The 23,116-nt window shown below is 36.6% G+C and overlaps 1 protein-coding gene and 1 long non-coding RNA gene across 17 annotated transcripts in view; one reads left to right on the top strand and one right to left on the bottom strand.

Annotated features, from left to right (window-relative positions):
• Window positions 1-3,639: 3,639 nt before the first annotated feature.
• On the top strand, window positions 3,640-11,368 carry LOC134486964 (uncharacterized). Its single transcript, XR_015621048.1, has 2 exons — window positions 3,640-5,809; window positions 11,071-11,368. It is a non-coding gene; the product is annotated as an uncharacterized LOC134486964 (long non-coding RNA).
• Tut4 (terminal uridylyl transferase 4) overlaps window positions 5,073-23,116 on the bottom strand; it is a 180,483-nt gene continuing 162,439 nt past the window's right edge. For 4 of the 16 annotated variants that reach the window (XM_087549192.1, XM_087549190.1, XM_087549189.1 and 1 more), the window contains 6 exons: window positions 20,399-20,514; window positions 18,965-19,137; window positions 17,577-17,677; window positions 13,065-13,512; window positions 6,989-7,144; window positions 5,073-5,776 (listed from right to left, as the gene is read on the bottom strand). In XM_087549192.1, the coding sequence (XP_087405318.1) occupies window positions 5,706-5,776; window positions 6,989-7,144; window positions 13,065-13,512; window positions 17,577-17,677; window positions 18,965-19,137; window positions 20,399-20,514 (1,065 nt within the window). In that variant the 3' untranslated portion in view covers window positions 5,073-5,705. Of the gene's footprint in view, window positions 5,777-6,988; window positions 7,145-13,064; window positions 13,513-17,576; window positions 17,678-18,964; window positions 19,153-20,398; window positions 20,515-23,116 lie in introns of all 16 variants that reach the window. The other 12 variants (XM_087549184.1, XM_087549183.1, XM_087549185.1 and 9 more) reach the window with 8 other exon arrangements.

Raw genomic sequence — 23,116 nt, 5'->3', positions numbered from 1 at the left:
TTTTTTTCGGAGCTGAGGACCAAACCCAGGGCCTTGCACTTGCTAGGCAAGCGCTCTACCACTGAGCTAAACCCCCAACCCCAGTAAAGCAATTTCTAATAGTTTGTGCTTTCATATTCTTTAATGATTCCTCAAATCTTGATACATAAATTAATAAAGTTGTCTATAAGACCTATTATGACTTATTAATAGAATTGCATCTTGTGACTTTTAAAATTAAATACAATAATCCTCACTCAGATCTAGTTGAAATTCCTAGAGGCTTATTTCTTACTGAGGTGACTTAGGTGAAAAGATACCTCTTCATGACCCATGCCATAGGTCAACCAAGTACCATTAACTTTGTTTACTATTAAGGTAGATTTAAGTAACTATAATAAAAAGCCCCCTACAATATTTTAAGAGAAACCCTCCCCAATTTTAGAGCATACATTCAATGTAGTAGAATCTGGATCTAATATGAGCAGCAGGAAACATAATACCCTGTCATTTAATACAAAGACCATTTTGGGACTGGAGAGATGGCTCAGTGGTTAAGAGCACCAACTGCTCTTCCAGAGGTCCTGAGTTCAAATCCTAGCAACCACATGGTGGCTCACGACAACGTGTAATGAGATCTGATGCCCTCTTCTGGTGTATCTGAAAATAGTGATGACAGTGTACTCACATACACAAAATGAATATTTTAAAAAACAAACAAAAAAACAAAAACCATTTTGGCAAACCACAGATTTCTGCCTTTTTTTTTTTTTTTTTTTTGCATGAGGCCTTTGCATAGTAGCTTTAAAATACCTTGGTTATCACAATCTTTTTTTTTTTTTCGGAGCTGGGGACCGAACCCAGGGCCTTGCGCTTGCCAGGCAAGCGCTCTACCACTGAGCTAAATCCCCAACCCGGTTATCACAATCTTAGAGGCATGTTTTACATCCCGACTGTACACTTGTATATACTCTTTGTGCTGAAACAGGCTTTAAGAAAAAATTAAGCAGGGTGGGCAGTGGTAGCACACGCCTCTAATCCCAGCACTGAAGAGGCAAGGGCAGGCAGATATCTTTGAGGCAGCCTGGTCTACAGAGTGCAGAAGGACAACCAGGGGTACACAGAGAATCCCTGTCTTGAAAAGGTTTAAAAAAAAAAGATATAAAATGCAGTAATATTAGTTTGGTTATTGAGATTTTTAAAGAAGATTTGTGTGTATGCACATGTCTCTGAGTGTGTTTATATACTGGCAAGGGCCAGAAAAAGGTGTTGGATGCCTAAGTTACAGGTGTTTGTGAGTCATCTGACATGGATTCTGGGGTCCAATCACTACTCCATGATTGAACAGCGAATGCTTTTAACCACTGAGTTATTGTTCCAGACCCAATAATTTCATTGTAATCCACTTGATGGATTTCACTTTCCACAATTTGAAATCCTGTTCCTTAAAACTCATATAACCTTAACACTAAGAAATTGTTTTTACAGGGAAAAGAAATGCCAGGCTTTGGTTAGTAGGTTGTAATAGAACAACCCAATGTTAAACCTCATTAACCTTTTGTTACTCTACAGTAGTTTAAACAAAAATCAGAAAATGACACCAAGCCAAATGACCTGAATTTGATGCCGCAGTACAACGATGGGAGAATGAGAAGCCACTCCACTCCTAGGACCTTCATGTGCATGCACATGCATCATGCATACACATACACAATAATAAAAGCGAAAAGAGGGAATAGTTTTCATTTCGTTTTTATATTGAGCATACTGATGTCTAAGAGAAACATGAAGCTAGAAAAATGAAGTTTTTCAGTGGTTTACATAATTGCTCTTAGTTTTGTGAGCAATGTTGAAGTTAGGATTTCTGCCTGGAAAACAGTTGTCACCTTTAATTTCCTAGTTTTCTTTTAAGTCCAGTGAAATTAGTTTCCAATATTTAAGTGCATCAGTAACCTAGTACACAGGCATCAATTCCCTCCCTAACTTGCTGTATTTGTTAAAATAACATATACGCACATTTTTATAAAATCTTGTACACATACACTTAAGATAACTGGATGGAATAAATGAAGTTCACCAGATAATAATAGGATTCTTAATTGATAGACTTTAGTGTTTTATATTCTATTTACTTTGTGTGTACACACAAGTAATATATAGTGACAAAAAAAGTGACATCCATCAACAAGGAAGGCAAGCAATGTAGCTACTTACCCATCTTGCAAGCCTTACCTTAAGACCCTTTCCTTCAATGAACACATCCATTATCATTTACAAAGGAAAGTGAGTTGGAAGTTTATAGTTTTAACCAGCAACCATTTCAATGAAAGGTGATTAGGCAGAAGCTTTAGCACTTTTATCCTTTGGGCCTGGAGAAAGCTCAGTGTGAAGTAAATGCTGCTCTTGCACAGGTTTTGCCCTCAGTTCCTTACACCTACTTCAAGTGGCTGACACTCACCTGTAACTACAGCTTCACTCAGGGCACCTGTACACATGCATATACACTCCCAACATTACAGACACGATTCAAATGTTTAAAAACTTCCATCCTTTTTCTCAACTCCATTCACCCAAGCAGAATAAAATCTGTAGATACATTATTTTGCTATCACTATGTATATATTTTACTTATAGGAGAAAACTTACAGATAAGCAAAAATATGTGGAGACTGAATAAACAATATATTTTGATTAAATGTTTATGTTTTGGTGTTCTGAGATAGGCTTAACTATATAGGCTTCACCTAGGTATGTAGACCAGGCTTACTGTGAAGGAGATCTATCTCTCCCCTGAGTGCAGAGATTAAAGGTATGTGCCACCATTTACAGCATGTTAGTATGCTTTTCAATAACTGTAATGGGCAAAGGTAAAACCACCTCCATATCAAGGGACACAATTGTCTAACAAAAATAATCATGTTATTCAGAGTGTGTATGTGTTCCCTAAGACTGATCATTTTTGGACTATTAACTTTTTTCAAACAAAACTGAGCTATACTGTAAATTACAAACAGATTTTCTTTTTTTTAAGATTTATTTATTTTATGTATGTGAGTACACTGTAGCTGACTTAAGACACACAGAAAAGGGCATCGGATCCCATTACAGATGGTTGTGAGCCACCATGTGGTTGGCCAGGAATTGAACTCAGGACCTCTAGAAAAGCAGTCAGTGTTCTTATGCTGAGCCACCTCTCCAGCCCACAAATAGATTTTCTGTTCCTCAGCTTAGTTACTGAGTTTTACAACGCTGAAGGAGAGGCAGATTATCCAAAATTAGTGAATCGAACACTATCATTGATGTAAATAATAATATACTGTCATTAGGAAAGGGAGGGCTTAGAGCTCCTAGCATCATGCTTGTTACATTTTTTGAAAAGGTTTCTTTGGATTTTATTTCAGTGAAAACCTCAATTATACACAGAAGCAGAAAGAACAATGACAAGAATATCATACTCTTAATCCTCAGGTGAAATATTTGAACGCTGAAATAAATAGATGTGTGTGGATTTTTTTGGGGGGGAGGGGGGGAGACAGTCTTCTGTAACTCAGGCTAGCCTCAAATTCTATGTAGTTGAGAATGACCTTCAATTTCTTGGTGGCTGTTTGAAACCTAGCTAGCTTGGAGCTTGTTCTGAATTACTAGGCTGGCCTTAAACTCAAGATCTGCCTGCCTCTGCCTCCCAAGCACAAGGATTAAAGGTCTGTACCTTCATGCCAGACCTTTAATTTCTTGATCTTCTCACTCTACCTCCAATGCTGGGAATTCATGATGCTCCAAATTGTTTTTTAACACAAAAGCAGAGTGGGATCAGGTATATATTAACAAGAAAGCTGACTCCACTAGTTTTTAAGAATCTCTACGACACATTCTGTAATGTGAAAAACCAATAGTAAATATACCTGTCCTTAACTTGGGGCTGTAAATATGGCGGGGATACTCTCAACTACCTGTATCTCAGGAATACTGCAAATATCTTACAGGATCACAGACAGTCTCCTATTTAAGCACAACAAAGATAATGCACTAATCCTAAATAATTTTTAACTACTACTAGTTTTTGCAAACACTTATACTTTCAGTGGGCAAATCTAATTAGAGGATGACAGACAAAAAATAACAGGGTAAAAGGAAGTTAAAAAAATATGCCACCTACATCTCAAGTCTGAATTTTAATATGCCATATACTTTATAGCAACATTTTACTTGATGACCAACTTCATGGCCTACTAATTAATGATGGTGCTGAAAATTCGTACTACAGGTGTCCTGATCTTAGCACTACCTTTATACTACCGGTTCCGGGGAAGTTGGTGTATCAAACATTGTACTTCCAGTTACATAGTTAACGCATATTTCTATAATTATGAAAGTGTATGTCCCACCAGCATACATCCGCACACACCTTGTGTTTATTTTATCTGTTAATCGTAACCTGAGGCAAAATAAACTGAATGACAATATCATCTAAATTTAAGCAAACTCTGATGTTTAAACAATGTTGACACTGCCCTATGATGTGTTTCTTGAGATACATCCCAGCAGCTGAAGGGCTCGTGACTGACCACAAGCATTGATAAACGGACACCATCCTGGCCAGCGTCTTTCCAGGCAGTAGTACAGGATAACAAATGGACAGCCTGCCACATACTAGCTCTTCACTAAAGAATTATTTTCCTCTACTTTTATTTGGCAAACTTTCCTTTTAAAAAAATTTGGGGGGGAATGTGGGCTGGAGGGGAGGGGCATTGCTACAGGTTGAACCCAGTGTCTTGTACACAATAGGAAAGCTTTCTGCAAAACAACTACAACCTGCCTCAAAGGATCTATTTTGGGCCAAACTAGCATGTAACTGCTACCTCTGGAATTCACTCCACTGCTCTGCTCCTCAGTTTTCATTTTCAATGATAACATGGACAAAGCACTTGCTTTTACCATCTTCATACAGTGGTTGTGACAATCCAGTAAAATGAGGAAAAGATCTTTGAATCTCTAAAGTTAAGTCTGATTTGGAACAGTCACTGAGAATAAATTCGTTCAATTACTTCGATGTATTCCTAACATCTATACCAGATGAATTAACCAAATCTGACTCTTGTCAAAAAGATTTATTAACTTAAAATAGAACTTCAAATACAGACAAAAAAGCAACTTTCCATTCAAGTTTGAATATATTCAATATACAAGTATGTAAAAGAAAAAAATTTTTTGAATCTTTATGTTGTAATTTTATTTTTTTTTTAACCTTTTAAAAAGTTTTTGGCACTACAAGGTTCTGTAAAGAATAGAAGTGACAAATTTAAAACACATGAAATCCTTTCCTAATTCTTAAGAACAATATATATAAAGTCTGAAGCAACCAAAGTATGAATACAGCTAATAGAAAATAAAGAATGTAATTTTTTAAATTCTCTCTTTATACAATTCATCAAGGTTAAACAAAACATAAAATTCCCTTAAAAATAGGGTAATAAAATAGATGAAATTTGTATCACTCAATTTAGTGATACCAGTAAAAACTATAGTTCATATTTATATACAAATAATACAGTGTTTAAAAACAGTCTTAGAATTTAAATAAGCTATCTAAACGTGTGTTAAAATTTTAAATCAGGACCTGATTTGTTTTCCTTTCCTTAAATGTCAATTTTTCTGCTGAGTGTAACTGACACTGAGGTACGGATACCCTTGAGACATCAGGATTGGCTGGTTGCTGTGGGCTGGCATTATTCCGACACGTTTCCTCGTGGTGGGTGGGGACAACGCTCTCTACTGCGACGTGTGGCACATCTCTCTGCTAGAGACAACAGAGAGCAGAGGTTTGTGAAAGGTTTGTGTTTACTTACCTCAACACCCCCTTAAAGTAAATGTGTTAACTAGTTATACATGCGGTGTTTTAAAAATCCACATAATAACAAAACATTTGGAAGGGAAAGGCAAATATAGGTGTATGATGACAGGAAATCAAAAAGGGCAAGAAACGGGAAACTCCACATGCAGAAAACTGCAAATTTTCCTATAACTGACATAACTTCAGCTTTAGATCTCTGCTCAAGAGATATAAACCATGGTCAGGGTCCTGCCATTCATTCTATACCAGTGGTTCAACTCAGCCTTCTCTGCTGGCACCCTTTAATTCAGTAAATTCCTCATGTTGTGGGGACTTCTACCATATTATTTTCATTGCTATATCATAACTGTAATTTATTATTGTTATGAGTTAGAATGTAAATATATGTTTTCTAATGGTCTTAGGTGACCCATGTGAAAGGGTCCTTTGAAAGGGGTTACAACCCCAAGGTTGAGAACCACTGCTTTCTACTATCCAAGTGTCCAGCAGTTCATAGATCAGGAAGGTTACCCCCTCTTAAGACTGATAATTTTGAAGTAAGATAAAATGGTTTTAATCCTTAAAATGTAGGGTTTGTAATCTTTATTACCTCAGTCACAGTTATTAGTAGCAGATGAGTATTATTAATTCCAGTGTCATTCATGTATTACTTTTACTAATCTGACTCAAACATTATTAGATCTTTAGTTTCCTAAACAAAATCCAAACTCCTTTACAAAATTTTCAGCCTACCTTCCAATCTAGAATTACCAGTCACGTATCCTTGATACCCATCTCCTTTCTTTTTTTATCAGACAAAACTCAGTGATATTTTAAATGCATTCCCTTAACTAAGAACACTTTCCTTCTTTCTAAATTCTAGGGTAATAAATAATTCTTATAAGATGAAATTCAGATGCAATCTCTAATACCAAGTCCAGCCTAGATAGACAACTATTTTTGGCAGTTTTGACATGCTTTGCGCGCATATTAAAATATGCATTAAGCATGGGTATTTTGTTTTACCTAGTATTTAAGTAACAAGTAGTGAATACAGTCTGGCATACAGTACGCTATCTCAATAAATGTTTGCTGAATGCATGGATGGCCTCCACCGAGATTCCCAGCTCAGAAGAAAACCCACCCAGCCTGATGCTGAGTCATCATAAGCACTGGTACCTTGAGCGTAGAAGGGTTTGGGCTGAAATCTTGGATTTCCCTGATGCATGAAGTTTTGATGCAAACCATAAGGCCACGAAGCTGGGACAAGGGGGAAATGGGGACGTGGTGCATGTTCCCATGGAATTGGAGGATTTAGTCCTCGAAAACGTGGCTCTGCATTCCAACAAGAAAAAAAAACACACACACACATTTTAAAATATTAAGTTTAGTAACTCAAATACTACTGTATCTAGAGATATACTAAGTATCTAACATGAGCTGTGTATTATGCTAAATCCAGATACCAAATTTCTTTTAAAGAATCAAGCAATATTATTTGTTCAAAATGTTTATATATATACATATTACATACAATAATATATCTGCTATACCAAAGATACCTAATCTATAATTTTCTTATCATGGCTAACTAGAATTTTAAATGACAGACAGAAGTAGCAAGATGAGTAATTTAGAGGATGAGAATGAATTAAAGTCTGAGAATAAAAAAGCACTCAAAGTCTGGGACTACAAAAGCAGCAGCATCATAGAAAAAGACCAAAGAAGAAATGTTCAAGCTGAGCATTGTGGCAAATACCTTTAATTCCAGCACTTGAGGCAAAGGCAGGGGGATTATGGCCATCCTGGGCCACTCAATGAATCTAGAACAGAGAACCTGACTGATAATATCAACTACGCCATAATCCTATTCAAAAGAAGCTTGTACCAAAAAGAGGTTAGAGTACTATGGCTGAAAACTTGGTTTTGTAACCAAACATATTGCTTCAAATCTGTTTTGAAAATTACTATAGTTCCATTAGGAAACTCAGCGTTAAATGATGATTTTAAAAGTTAAGTGGCTTACACAGCTCTGAAAAATACAAAGGAACATGTATATACTGAATCCAGGCAAAATGGGTACTTCCCCAATAGCTTGAAAACCTAAGCCTAAATTCAGAATTTCACAGTGGATGGGGAAAGTGAACTCCTCAAAGTTTTCCTCTGACCTCCAAATGTGAGATGTAGCATATGTAAGCCTGTGTGGGTATGGGTGTGGGTGTGTACATCCACATACACCCACACCCACACACATGAAAAAAATTAAATATGAGTCATGTCATATTCTTCCTATGGACAATCTCAAAAAAGTCGTTTGTATCTTGAAGGTATATGTTTTTCATAGTATAATAACCACCAAACTGGATGCTTCAAGTTTTTCTTTTTTTGCTTCGAGTTTTTCTTATTCAGGTAACACTTGTGTGAAAGAGTAACTGAAAGACACCCCTAACCTCTAATTCCGATTAGGAGCTGTGGAATGGAAAAGTCTGTATTTGCTGTATTTTCTCAATCAGTTTTCTTGGGGTCGCAATCAGAAAATGATGGTTAAGTTTAAAAAGCCATATTGTAATTAAGAGAGATGAAACTTAAGGACTCAGGGCTTGCAAAATAAATGAGAATAGGTATTATGATGGCCAGTAGAGAAATAATATTTCAGGAAAAAAAAGAAAATTTTGAAGGATATACCTCAATTTCCCTTGCTCAGTTTTCATAGCCAAATATATAACACTATATTCAAAAATGGAGAAATCCAGGGGTGATAGGGTAAGTTTAATCCCAGTCCTCCAGAGACAGAGGCAGGTGGATCTCTGTGAGATCCAGAAGAGACAGGGCTAAATATAGACCTCATCTCAAACAATAATGGTAAAAAAGAAAAAAGAAAACACATATGAAGAGTATAAACTACAGAATCTTCCATTCTAATCAAATCCTAATTCTTCCATTGCACTTGGGATGTGCTGATCCCTGCAATGTCCCTAAATTTGAGAACCTTGAATGCATAACTGAGGCAGTAGGCAACTGCATTTGTGATCTCCCATTTAAAAGATAAAAACCTAACTTTCAATTTAATATAGTCCCACTTAGTCCTACTTTCATGCAGGATTAATATTATTATCAGTTGTACACCTAGAAACCCAACACTTGGTTATTATGTAGTACTAGTATAGAACATAAATAATACATTAACATTGTCAGACACTAATCTAGATAGTATAGAGGTACAGACAAAAAAATTCTTAATGTCAGAGGTGATCTAGAAAAGGCTAAGGCAAGCAAGTAAATTTTCTGGAGATGGCCCACCATTTTGGTTGACTATAATGGGTGAACTCTAAGAATGTACGGTACTTGGAGATTTCGTCCCAGGATTGCTTCTTACTGCTGATTTGCCTTACCTGTCACTATCACATAGCCTAATGATTCCCCAGCATTAGCCAACCCTATTGTGCAGATTTCCTGAAGAATCAATATAAAGATATACTTTCACACAGTGATGCTGTGTAGATGAATTGATGAGTTCATAATTTCTGATTATGATTCTACAGAATGCCTAAATTGATACAAGTATTTTCAAGCCCCCTATAGAATAAAACCTACAAATGGAGCTCTGTAAACCATGTGTCATGGGCTAATTGTACTAGGAAAAGAAAGCAGGCTTGGAAAAAATTTACAATCATGAAAAACATTCCTTCTAGGTAGGTATGAGACCATTTGGTAGCTAAAGGTCATAAACTAGGAATGCACAAATTAGGTGCAAAGACAGAAAATAAATGAGTAAATGGAGTAGTTTAGCTATATAAAACTTCAAAACTAATAAGACACAAAGATGATGATTTCTTTCTTGACAAAACCATGCTAACTTATAACATAAAAATGACCGCTTAAAATTTATAATGAACTTATGGATCTATAAGATAGATAATGAATGTTTTTCAATCAGGTACTAGTCTCCGTGGAAAGACATGTAAACATTTCTGTTATAATTCCTCAAACCTATGACATGAACTGTTGCCTTAAACTTACTATGAAGTTAGATTGTAAGAGTGTTTAGAAAATCATATAATCAATTACACTGTTGTTACGGTTCTACCTGATAGTTATATGAGGTAATTGTCAGAGAAAGTATAAATACTTAGAACAGAAATAAAGGTTTGTTGGACCTTCTGCCCCGTCCCCCCTCGATTTCTGTTTTATCTTTCCTTTTTTCTCTGGTTCACAAAGAGTTAATGAATTCCCAGCTTCTTGCCTGGTCAGTTAGGGACTCTTGAACCAGAAAGAATGGTTCAAGCCAAATAACTAAACCTTCTTCTCTTAATCCCATGCTGCTACCAACAGGATTTAATTACCAGAAACTAGCAGCTTTTAGCCATAGAAGAGTTAAGAATTAAACAGCCAGAGGCCATCAGCTTAGAGAGTTACAAGGCCAGAAATAAACAACCTTTGGCCTTCATCTGATGCTGTGTCTCACCTCAGTACCAGTGATTTACCCATCCCCCCAACATCTTAAGATTCTTAAAATAGTGGTTCTCAATCTTTGGGTTTCAGCCCTTTTGGGGGTGAGCAATCCTTTCAGAGGGGTTGCATATCAGATGCTTATATTATAATTCATAATACAAAAATTATAGTTCTGAAATAGCAACAAAAATAATTTCATGGTTGTGGGGTCACCACAACATGAAGAACTGTATTAAAGGATTAACTGCATTAGGAAGGTTGAGAACCACTGCTTTAGAAGTTCATTCTAAGGCTATGATTTTAACACAATTAGACAAATGCTATGATATAGATACTAAGGAAACAAACAGACAAAGATAAAATTCAATCAGAGGACAAGATCAGTAAGACTCAAGGGCTTTTGGAGGGCAGTGATGTTAATTAAGAAATCTTTAGGCCAAGGCAGAAGGTATGAAAACTGGTATTACAGGTAATGGATAAGACTTCCTATGTAGAAGCAACCACTTTAAAAACCAAAGTAAGACAGAGCATGGTAGATTTCCAAGATGTTTTGTTAAATATTAGTCCATTATGACAAAAACAAGATATACCACTGGCAGGTTGAAAAAAGTACCTCAACATAATCTATCAAAGGAAAAAATATGGGGTCTGTCTTTACACTCATTGACAATTACAGCATATACATGATAAATGTTATTGACGGATTTAAGCACAGAAACTGCATATACCCTATCTTCTTTGGTCTTAAGAACCACAGAACTCACATTCTGATGTTTGATTATCAAAACAATTTGCTTTATTCCTAACAGACTAGAGGCATCTCCTGTGAGAAGTAACTACTTTGGGGATGGAGATACAGCTCTATGGTACAGTGTCATCCAAGCATGCATTAAACCCTAGAAAATCCAAACAATACTCCCATTGAAAATGTCTGTATTTCCTATGCAAATTATATATTAGAATAATTTGTTAGCAGAAAAAAGTTCTTGGGAAAAGAATCACAAAATCTTTACAATTAGTGAAACCGAAATTTAACAATAATTACCAATAATGATGGGACACCATTAAATTAAAAAAAAAAACCAATAAAGTTTTGGCCTCACCTTTCTTAGACAAATCTGTGTATATGTGGGAGTCAGATGACAGCAAGAACGAGAGGAAGGGTAGGTGGAAGTAGTGGGATGATGAGGAAGAGAGAGAAGATGTGTGTGGTGGGTAGAATGTGTCTTGAAACAGAGCTGCACTGTAAAGCAGGTTAAGCAACTTAAGTATGCATGTGTGCCAGTGCCCACCACATGTCTGTGGAAGAAGTGAGAGGACACACTTGCCTTGTCCCATCATTTCCACCATGTGAATCTTAGAAACCAAACTAAAGTCATCAGGCTTCAATGGTAGACGTTTACCTGCTTAGTCACCCAATTATCCCAAATGCAAGTTTAAAAGCAAATTTGATCCACTGTCTGAGATTTTGTTTTAACACTGTGAAAAAGAGTCAGATTAAAAAACAAACTGTTAAGCTCAGCGAAAATAAGTTTACTGGTGATGCATAATTCTTGTTTATGTGAGGTTTCCATAATCGTTTGGAAGGTAAAGATACTGAGTACTACTAGCAAATGCAGCAAATAGGTTATTTTTAAATAGGCAAGTATAAGAACATTTTAGTAATGTAATGTATTAAATAATCCTTAAAACATTTTTATTATATGTCTCAAATCTATATTTATTAAAATATCAGAAAAATACTGTTTATTAATTCTATTAAATGCTGTTATCCTTTGCTTTCTTAAAGTATACTTTCGCCAAGCATGGTGGCACATTTTTGTAATCCAAGCAATAAAGCAGCAGAACCGAAGTTCAGTAAGTGGACTGGCATGGGTTCAACGCCACCCTGTGATGCAGCAGGAATGGGTAGAGGGGGAAAGGGAAAAGGGAAAAAAAGGGAAAGAGGGAAATATATACAGGAAAGAGAAGGAAAGAGAATAGACAACAAGAAGGGAAGAGAAGTGACATTCCTGTGAAGAGCCCACTGCCTCACTTGGGCACATCTCATTTTCTAGACCTCTCCTTAGGTTTTCTTTGTTCTGAGTGCTTTTCTTTCTCCTAACCCTTGTGTTTAAGCCTACAGTAAAACATTTTTATTACCTCCTTTCCCAATTAAAACAAGAGGGAGAGAAGGAAGGGAAGGCATGAAGAAGTGAACTGCTCCTCACTTTAGAGCCTTCACTCTACCAGCTGACAACAGTTAAGTTACTTATTTCTTCAATTTCACTACTCTAAAATGGGGGAAAGCATAGCATGTACTTCACGCTGGCCTCAAATACACTGCCACACCTGCCTGTCTGTCAGCTTTTGTTCTTGGAGAGAGGTTTTCATGTAGCCTAGGCTAGTCTCAATCATTAATGTGCAGTATCATACACAGCAGGGTCTCAATTTGATCATTTATAAGATGATTGCTAATAATACCTACACCAAGTCAGGTAAAGGTGAAAAGGAGAACAATAAGGACTAATATTTATAAGTATTACCTCACGTAATACTCAACATTCCTGTTAGAAGCTATTCATATCCTTATCTTAGAAGTGAAAGAAATGCACAGAGATAATGTCAAGACACTGAGAAATGGCAAACGAGATTCAAGTCTTGATTAGTCTGCATCTATAGCCCATACGGTTTAATTTTATATTCTACCTTCATCAATACAACTTATTTTCCTTTCTTCTCATTGTTACTCCACATTCAACAAATAATACTAGTCACCCAACCTTTCCACAACCAAATATAAAAGGAAAAAAAGGGAAATTACCCGAATTACCCACTGCACCATTGTTCACCAGGGAGTTGGGAGCCACGGTACGAGGCCAGTGTCCATCATGAGAAGAGCTAGGGATTGCCATCGGCCTGGCAGCAGGCTGTGCAAAGATGATGCTGGGATCATTCAAGCCAATATTGCTGGGGGTACTGCCAGGTGCAGAGTGCAGCATTGGGCCGTGGATGGGCCACGACGGGGCAGGGATCTGGAGGGGGTGCATTGGCAATAATCCCATACCGTGCATGGGTGAGTAATGAGCTGGAGGGGATGGAGGAAAGTTATACAAGGGCATCTGAACCTGGTGAGGGGGCTGGCCTCCCTGCTGGGGTGGGCCAAGCTTAGGCTGGGATCCTGGCTGGGATGGAGGTGGGGGAAGAGCAGACGGTTGGGGAGAATTCTGTGGAAAAGGCTGAGGCTGAGGAGAATAAGATGGTGAATCAGACTGCAGGAAAAAAAAGATAATTTTAAAAATTAAGATTATTAAAATATAATAGTTATTTCATTAGAACATCAGATACAGAACTATATGATGTATATAACAAATAATAAAATCTATTACATGGAGATAAAATTTTCCCCAAGGTGCTCAAATTCTCTCACGTGAGTAATGTTCAAGAAAAAAAAAGAGAGAGAACCTATCGTCATGAACATATATTTCCTTTGTCAACTACAAATTAACACATAAATTACACACAGCCACTTTCTTTCAGCCCCTGAACAATTGTGCACACTAGGCATTATTACTAGGTACTGAATATACATTTATGACTTCATTAAGTTTAAAAGTTTACTGCACACAGATATCAGCGAGCAGAAAAAAATTACAAAAGTAATTATAATGAAGTATTACAATTCTTACTATGATAAAGACTGTATAATTAGACAGGCAGGCTCAGCCGTGTATTATATCTTGTCTGAGCAGGCAGGAGGGTAGCAAAACTGGGCTACTAGTTGAGACTAATTCTCCCTACACAAAAAGTATCACTTCTGTTACTATGATAAACAAATACCTAACTTCCACTTCTGAAGAAACGTAGAGATGAAGGAGTTTCCAAGATTAATTAACCTTTAAATTGAGAATAAAAACTAAAACCAAATCTGGTAAAAGAAGAAACAGAGACGGTAAGAATATTTTGCAACAGAAACAGTATGTCTGAAGGTCTATAAGTGTGGTGTTTTGAAGAGGTTTGGCCCCCATAGACACATTTGCTTTAATGCTTGGCCAAAGGGGTGGCACTATGAGGTGTAGCCTTATTGGAGGAGGTGTGGCCTTATTAGGGGAAGTGAGTCACTGTGTAGGAGGGCTTTGACGGTATCTATGCTCAGGCTCTACACAGTGCATGGAAGCCAGTCTCTTCCTGGCTGCATTCAGATCAGATGTAGAACTCAGGCTTCTGTAGCACCATGTCTGCCTGACTAGATGCTGTGATTCTTCCTGCCAGGCTGATAATAAACTGAACCTCTGAAACAGCCCTAATTACACGTTGCCTTTTTAAGAGTTGCCATAGTCAAGGTGTCTCTTCGCAGCTATAAAACCCAACTAAGGCAATGGGCATGGAAATTCTTAACTGTTTAAGGTAACTAAAATCTAAAAGAACTTAAATAGTGAAGTATATAGCTAAGGGAATCTGAGGCTTAAGAACTAAACAGAAATAATGCAGGAGGCAGAGGCAGGTGGATCTTGGTGAGTTCGATGCCACTCTAGTCCACAGATCAGGGCAACCCAGAGAAACTTTCAAAAAAGAAACAAACTAAGAGCTGGAGTGATGGTCCAGTGCTTTGGAGCACTCGTTGCTCTTCCAGAGGAGCCACACGGAGCTCACGATTGCTACTAACTCCAGTTCCAGGGATTCTGACATCCTTACACAGGCATACACACAGGCAAGACGCCAATGCACATAAAATAGAAGTAAATCATGAATATGGTTGTTATACAATGATCAGTAAGTATGCCTGTCAGCTTGAGGATTCAAGGCCATCCAGATCTTTTCTCCATTATAAAACAAGAACCAAACAAAAACAGAAACAAGGCAATGAGAGCTCCTGTGTTTTGTATATCATGTAATTTATGCAATTTATAGAAGAGCAGTAGAAAACCATTGAAAATTTTAACCAAACCAGGAATATAATTAACTTGCAATTTATAATTTTTCTGATTTAATAATAATGAAAAAATCTACTTAAAGAAAACACTAAAGGAACTAATTAAAAGGGTGCAATGAAGTATGAATTCTCATTTGATACTCTGGTCTTTCACAAGTTATATTCTCACTCACTAGATATCCACATGTGAGGTGAGGAGAATATACACAAAAGTCATTTGCAAGTCTGGCATAGTGGAATACACGTTCAATCTCAGCACTCAGGAGGAAGAGGCCGAGTTCTAGGCCTGCCTGATTTATACTGTGAGCTCTAGGATACCATGGCATGAGATTGGAGGGAGAAAAAAAGAGAGAAGAAGTTAAGCTACAGGCAGGTAAAGGACTACAAAGCTACTACACTAATAGAAATGAATCTCCAACATTATTAAAAAACAACAATGCCTATGTGTGATGGCTAACTTTGTCAACTTGACTACATTTGAAAGTAACTAAAACCCAAGGAGCTGGGCACACCTGTGAGGGACTTTTTTCTGTTTGGCCTCAATCTCACTAGCAGGATCACCTATCCTGAACCATTTCTTTTCTGGTGCTAGAATCTACTTTGAATTTCCAATGTGAACTGAAAACTGACAGCTCTCTAGGACTTCCTTGGAGCTCTGGCACCAGAGTGAGAGAGACTGTTGAAACACCTAGTCCCAAGGATTCGACAGCTACCATATTATGGGATTTTCTGTCAGGATACAGCCATTACTGGACTAAGCAGACCACAGGCAGTATATGCCAATCTATAACAAATATATACACACACTCATATTTATTCTATCAATTCTGTTCCAAAGACAGCCTTGACTAATATGCTGTATGTACAAAGAAAACCAAAAACAGTGGGAACATTAAAATAAATGTTCTGAAAAAAATAAAGCTATTAACTAAAGAGCATATACTGAGTAAATGAAATACTGATAGCAATAAATGAATAGTCTTTCAATTTAGTAGATATATAAATCTCCCTTTCTGCGACAGAGTCTTGGTCCCTAGATCAGGTTGGCTTATAACTCAACATGTTGCTGCCCTGGTCTTCCAGGCCTCTATCTCTAATGCCAGCTCCCAAACTTTATTTTGGTTAGAATCAAAAAAACATATCACAGTGTTATAATTTTATTTTTTGAATATTACACATAAAAAGCATGTTTTCTTTCCTACATTTAGTCAAAGTAGTCTCAAAAATAGGAGTATAAAAATTAATTTATGCTAGGAAATAAAAGTATAAATTTTTACAGCTAGGTTCAGCAACATGAAGAATATGAAATGTGAAAAGGAACATTTCAACATTATGTCTATTTTATTAACACTAATACTTTACTCCTAAGCAACATTAATACTTGGTCCTCCATATTATTTTATTATAAAAATGAGAAAACAGGCTCATGTAAATTAAGAAGCTACAACATTAATAGGAAATCAAATGTTACTTTAACTTATGGGTCTAGCAAGAATAATTCTACAAATTATCATGTGATCTTCAATATTACACATGATATGATGGTTGGTGTTTACTGTTGTGGTAGTTTAAATAGGAATGCCCCTCATAAACTCGTGCATGAATGCTTGGCCTATAAGGAGTGGCACTATTAGGTGGGATGGCCTGGTTAGAAAAAGAATGTCTCTGTGGAGTGGACTCTGCAGTCTCATATGCTCAAGCTAAGCCTAACATGGTGGTTTCCTTACATTGCCTGCAGATCAAGATGTAGAACTCTCAGCTCCTTCTTCATCACCATGTCTGTCTACATGCTGCCATGTTTCATACCATGGCCATAATGGACTAAATCTCTGAAACTATAAACTAGTCACAATTAAGTATTTTTCTTTACAGAAAATTTCCTATATGATGCCATGAGCATGGTGTCTCTTTTTTTTTTTTTTTTTTTTTTTGGTTCTTTTTTTCGGAGCTGGGGACCGAACCCAGGGCCTTGCGCTTCCTAGGCAAGCGCTCTACCACTGAGCTAAATCCCCAACCCGAGCATGGTGTCTCTTGAGCGTAATAAATCCCTAAGACAACTGTCAACTTGGCAAAGTCTAGAATCCGGGGGACGTGGGTCTCTTTCTGGGCACACCTACTGAACAGGTACCCTTTTCTTGGCCAGGACTCTGAACTGTATAAAATGTGAAGAGGAAGATGAATGAGTGTGCATCCATTTCCTTTTTTAGACGTGATATGACAGCTGCTTCAAACTTCTGCTGACTTGACCAACTAGACTTTGAGCTGTGAACTAAAATAAATTCTTTCTCCCTTATGTTGCTTTTGATGGCATATTTTATTATAGCAACAGGAAAAGAAACTAAGACACATGAAAAGTTGTGGTTTTTTTTTCCTGTCAAGCTCATTCATAGGTAGCGTACTTACACACTCTGAAGACTGTCTAGTCCTTATAGACTGGTCACTCTGTTGCTGGGCTGAACCAGCCACCTGCTGAGCATTAACAAGATTACGAACCAGCTGGGCTGCTGAGAGAAGACATCACAGAGAAAAAAAAATCAAGATACAGAAAAAGCAGGAGGCAGGTACAGTTTCATATCGATAATCTCAATGTTTGAAGCACTAAGGCAGAAGATTTCTGTAATTCAAAACCTGACCTGCACAGTGAGCACCATGCCAGCATTGAGTAGAGCATTAGACTCTGTATCGGACCTCAGAAAGTAACAGGAATGAATAAACAGAATTCCATAAAATTACAGAATACTGATTTTAATGGCATTTATTTTTGTGGCACTGTGGGTTGAACACAGGATTTTACATGTAAGTCAAGCACTCAACACTGAGCTATGACGCTAAACTCCAATATCTTAACAATTTCTTGTCTATAAATTTTATCAAGCTATACTTTTTGAAATAAGGCTGGCATTGATTACTGAAAGTACAGTAGTATACTGTACATACGCAATATAGATTTCCCAAAACAGCAGACTAAAGCAAACTTTCAAGCAAAGATTATTCTAGAGAAAGATGTGTGCCATGCTCCCTTGTCCTGCTCCATGCTGAGACCAAAGCCAGGGCATTGCATATGGACTCTACCGCTGAGCTGTATCCTCTTCCCCTTCTTTTATTGTTCATACATTTTTATTTTTATTATAATTCATTTTATGTGTATAAATATTTTGCCTACATGTATAATGTTTATTTACAGATGCATAAAGGCGAGAAGAAGGCACTAGATCCCCTGTAGCTAAAGTTGTCAGCATTGTCCATTCCCTATACCAGATGCTGGAAACTGATCACATCCCCAAGTGGAGTATCAAGTAACAGCTGAGCCATCTCTTACCCCACCCGGTTTGTGAAACACACTCTTGTTATACAGCCTATGCCAGACACTTGTTTCTTTCTCAGGGATAGTGGGCTTAAAAGATGCCTGCCAATCTCTCATATAAATTAGTTTTTGTTGTTTGGTTTTTTTTTTCTGAATTTGTCTTTTTTTTCCTTTAATTTGCCACTGTAGAGCATCAAACCTAGAGCCTTGTACATGGCAGATTTGTACTCTTATTGAACTAAATCCCTAGCCCAGATCACTTAAAAATTAAATACCTAAAGCCAGGTATTATACATCTGTAATCCCAAGAAAGCTGATGCAGGAAGACCACAAATTTGAGGCCAGCCTGCACTATGTTCCCAAAATGCAGTGTACTGGTGCTGTAGCTCAGTAATAAGCCATATGCTTAGCGTGTACAACAGCCTTAGTTTTCTCCCTAGCAACCAGTAAGTTAACATTTGCAAACATTTTTCTTATCGTTTCTTACCTGCTACACTGCTATTCCTCTGGCGGGCCATCTTGACCTCTGGGCATTCCCGGCGAACATGTCCGGCATCTCCACATATGAAACACCTAAGGTCTCGGGAGTCAAGAAGGTCTCGGGAGTCTTTTTCTTCTTCATTTCCTTCTTTCTCTTCTTCACTGTCTTTCTTCTTTAGTCTAAACAGTAAACTGCTGATACCAATAATGTGGAGCCAGGAACTTACAAACTGATAAGTCACAGAATAAACTAAACCATATATAATAAAAAACGGTCTAATTACACAATTCTATGCTTTTCTCTAAGAAAGCTACTTCTAGAGCTGGAGAGATGGCTCAGCAGTTAAGAGCACTAACTGCTCTTCCAGAGGTCCTGAGTTCAAATCCCAGCAACCACATGGTGGCTCACAACCATCTGTAATGAGACCTGATGCCCTCTTCTGGTGTGTCTGAGGACAGTTACAGTGTACTTACATATATAAATTTAAAAAAAGGCTACTTCTATTTATAGTATACCTAAGTCATATGACAAAACTTAAGTATCATAGCCTTTAATGACATTGTTTGCTTATTTAATTTTTGAGACAGGCTCTCACTATACTGCTTGGTATGTAGAATCCACCAGCCTCAAGGTCAAAGATCTTCCTACCTCTACCTTTCGAATACTGGGATTAAAGGGGTTTTCCACCATTTTCAGCCACATGAAAAATTTTTACTATCAAGTTTTAAACTTCTAAGACCTTTAGAAACTGATACTTATCACTACTTTAAAGAAGAGAGGTTTAGAGAAAATAAGCACCTTGCCTAAATTTAATAACCACCAGTGACAGAAGATAGAACTTATTCTTTTTAAAATCTTCCAAATGCATGAATCACATTCATATCTTTTCTTCCTTTATTCCTCTTCTATTTTTTCTTTTAGATTCCTTGCTGTAGCTGCTCTTTTGAGACAGGATTTTCCTATTACATAGGTCTAGAATTCACAGGCTCTGCCTCCCAAGAGCTGGGATTAAAGGTACGTGTGCCACCATGTCCAGACCCACAGATATATCTTGAGGTCGTGGAAAGGACATGTATTTCTCAATTAACATAATATACAGATATAGCCCTATATGTAACTCTAGAATTCAATTGATTGTACTTATGAACTTGTATAACTACGAAGTCCTTTAGTTTCTTGCTCCTAGAAGTTCCAAACATATAGCATGTTTTGAAAAACATTTCTATTTAAAAAAAAATGAATGAATTAATAAACAAATGTTATTACGAATACAACATAAATTCCTCTCAGATGAGCATTTATTTACTAAAGATCTAATTAACAAACTTGAACATTAAAAAAATAACTTTCATACTTAACACATTTCTCAATAAAATTATAAATACAAGTCAGTCTCACATTTACTTTGTCTATAATACTGATAAAAAATTATTTGCTAACCTTTTCCTTTTGGGACAGTCTTTCATATAGTGACCTATTTTTCCACACACACGACAACACCGATCATTAGGAGCCAATTCTCCATCTGTTAATACTCTTGAATCAAAGAAGTACTCCTGCAGGAAAAATACAGTTTTACTATTAAAAAATGTAAAATGTCCCAAATGCAAAGATCAATATGAAAAAAAAAGCCCCAACATTAACAGTATTTCACTATAATTGAAATTATGGATAAAAAAGTAAAATTTAGAACTATGCCAAGTAGTGGTGGCACACATCTTTACCCAGCACTTGGAAACCAAATGCAGACAGATCTCTAAAAGTTTGAGGCCAGACTGTCAACAGAGCAAGCTCTAGAAAAGCCAAAGACACACAGAAAAAAACTTGGCTTTAAACAAATATAACTGCTTAATTTAAAAAATTACAATTATTATAACATTTTAAGAGGTAACAGAACTAATACTTTGTATCCACCACATTACAATGCAGAGAAGCTTCAAGTGGAACCTCAATAAAGTAAATGTTATTTTCGATTAAATTTACAGAAGAACTGCACCTCAGAGATTCAGATTCAAATCATTTGCACATGGTAATGAAATTGGCTAAGTTTCTTATGAAAGATTTAAAGTTTTCTCTGTAATGATTACAAAGCTCATGCTTTCTGTTAAATCACACTATTTCTACATAAAAGTCCACGAGAGCCAGAACTCTGTTACACAGAAAAACCCTGTCTCACAAAAAAAAGAAAAAAAAAAAAAAAGATACCCAATCCCAAAAAAACTCCACAAAACCAAAAGGAATTGCTCTCCTTTCCAAATGATTTTATGTAAAGAAATTAATTTTAAAAATGTGTATGGATATCTGATCCTGGGTTTACATGGACTGTGTACATTCAGGAACCCAGGAGGTAAGAGGAAGGCATCAGGTCTACTGAAGTTGGGAGTTACATGTAAGTTGTCCAGGAACTGAATTATGAAGCGCTCCTATTACAGGGCCATCTCTTTAGCTTTGCAAATAGCCTTTAAAGAATATGTAGCAGCAGCAGTAGTAGTAGTAGTAGTAGTAGTAGTAGTAGTAGTAGTAGTAGTAGTAGTAGTAGTAGTAGTAATAAACATATATATATATAAATGGTTTCCAAGTCTCAGTACTAAGTTCATTTACTTTTCCTAGCACTTGCTTAACTGTCTCAGTGCTTAGTTCTTCAGAAACACTGGTTTATCCTAACAATAGCATATTCCTGAAAGCCACGTGAACAAATCTGCTACCTATAAAATCATGTAAAACCTAGGATAAAGGGAAGAGATACCAAAATAGAATGGTAATAAAAGAATTAAAAATAAAACAATGGTTAGTGTACAAAAACTGAAAACCATACATAAATCTGGTATGACTGCAAAGCTAAGTTAAACACACATACACACACAGGCACATATTCAAACAAACCAGTAATTCTACTTCTTGGTGTAGTTTAATGAAAACATACTCATGCAAAAAGAATTACCCATATATTCATAAAAACATTGCTCATAACAACTACCGCACAAAAGCAACTCGATTAAATGACTAATGAATGGGTTTTAATATAGTACATTTATATAATGGAAACATTATTCAGCTATAAGAAGAAATAAAGTATTGACACGTTACAACATGTATGAAACTTTAAAATATGTTTAAAGAAAGAAACCAGGGCTAAAACACTACAAATTGTATGATTCTAACTGAACAAAAGGCATAAAGTCTAGAAAAAGAAGTCTAATGAATTAAGAGTAAGAAAGAGGAGCTGTCTTGAACCTGTCCTATACTCAGGAGTTTTTTCTTAACTTAATAAGCCTCTACTTCCTCTTTTTAAAGAAGGAGAAGAGGAGGACGAGGAGGATTCTGTATATCTATGTGACTGAGGTGGGGGAGGAACAACTAGAAAGATGACCCTGTAATTAAGTACTGCTCTTACAGAGGACCAAATTTCAATCTCAAGCACCTATATGAAACAGCTCATAACTGTCTGTATCTACAGCTACAAGTGACTTAATGTTTCTGTTCTCCAAGAGCAGAGATACCCAAGTGAACATACCCAGACATCAATGAGCATGTATCCAAATAATTAAAGCCCAAAACAAAATCTTTTAATAAAAAAAAACCTCAGAAATAAAAACAATGCATTTTGTTGATACAGTTGCTGAATATTCACATTAACAAAAGGTTCTGAATTATACTTTATCAGACTTCTACCTCAACAAAGCTGTTTAAGCTAGCATGAACATGGGAGCAGGCAGCCAAATGGCAGGGAGAGAGCTAGAAAATGAACAAAGAAGCCCAAAGCTTAAAGCAAACATGCTTAGAATGGGCACAGAAATAAACTCAGTCGGATTTCGGACACCACATGACAGAGGCCCTTTATGACTGACATCCAAGTGCTGGGACTACAGTCATGTACCACTATGTATAGTTACAATTCTATCTTCTACAAAACAACCATGACAACAAATAATAAACAGAAAACAGCAAAAAGAAAAAATTCTTTCTCATTTGTCCAGTTGTTCAGGGCAGCAACAGGTATCATTTAGAATCTGTTCTTTTGTTCTTCTTTATCTATATTTCTAATTAATCACCAAGCAATGGCCATACTATTACTGAATGATCTTCATGTTTCTCAACCTCACCATTAGTGACCTATTTTTCAGATTTAAAAATTTCAGAATACAAATACTTTAAGAC

The sequence above is a fragment of the Rattus norvegicus genome, chromosome 5 (assembly GCF_021556685.1).
Source record: "Rattus norvegicus strain SHRSP/BbbUtx chromosome 5, alternate assembly SHRSP_T2T, whole genome shotgun sequence".
Classification (NCBI taxonomy): Eukaryota; Metazoa; Chordata; class Mammalia; order Rodentia; family Muridae; genus Rattus; species Rattus norvegicus.
The sequence above is the reverse complement of the archived record's forward strand: the minus strand, read 5'-3'. Positions and strand labels throughout refer to the sequence as shown.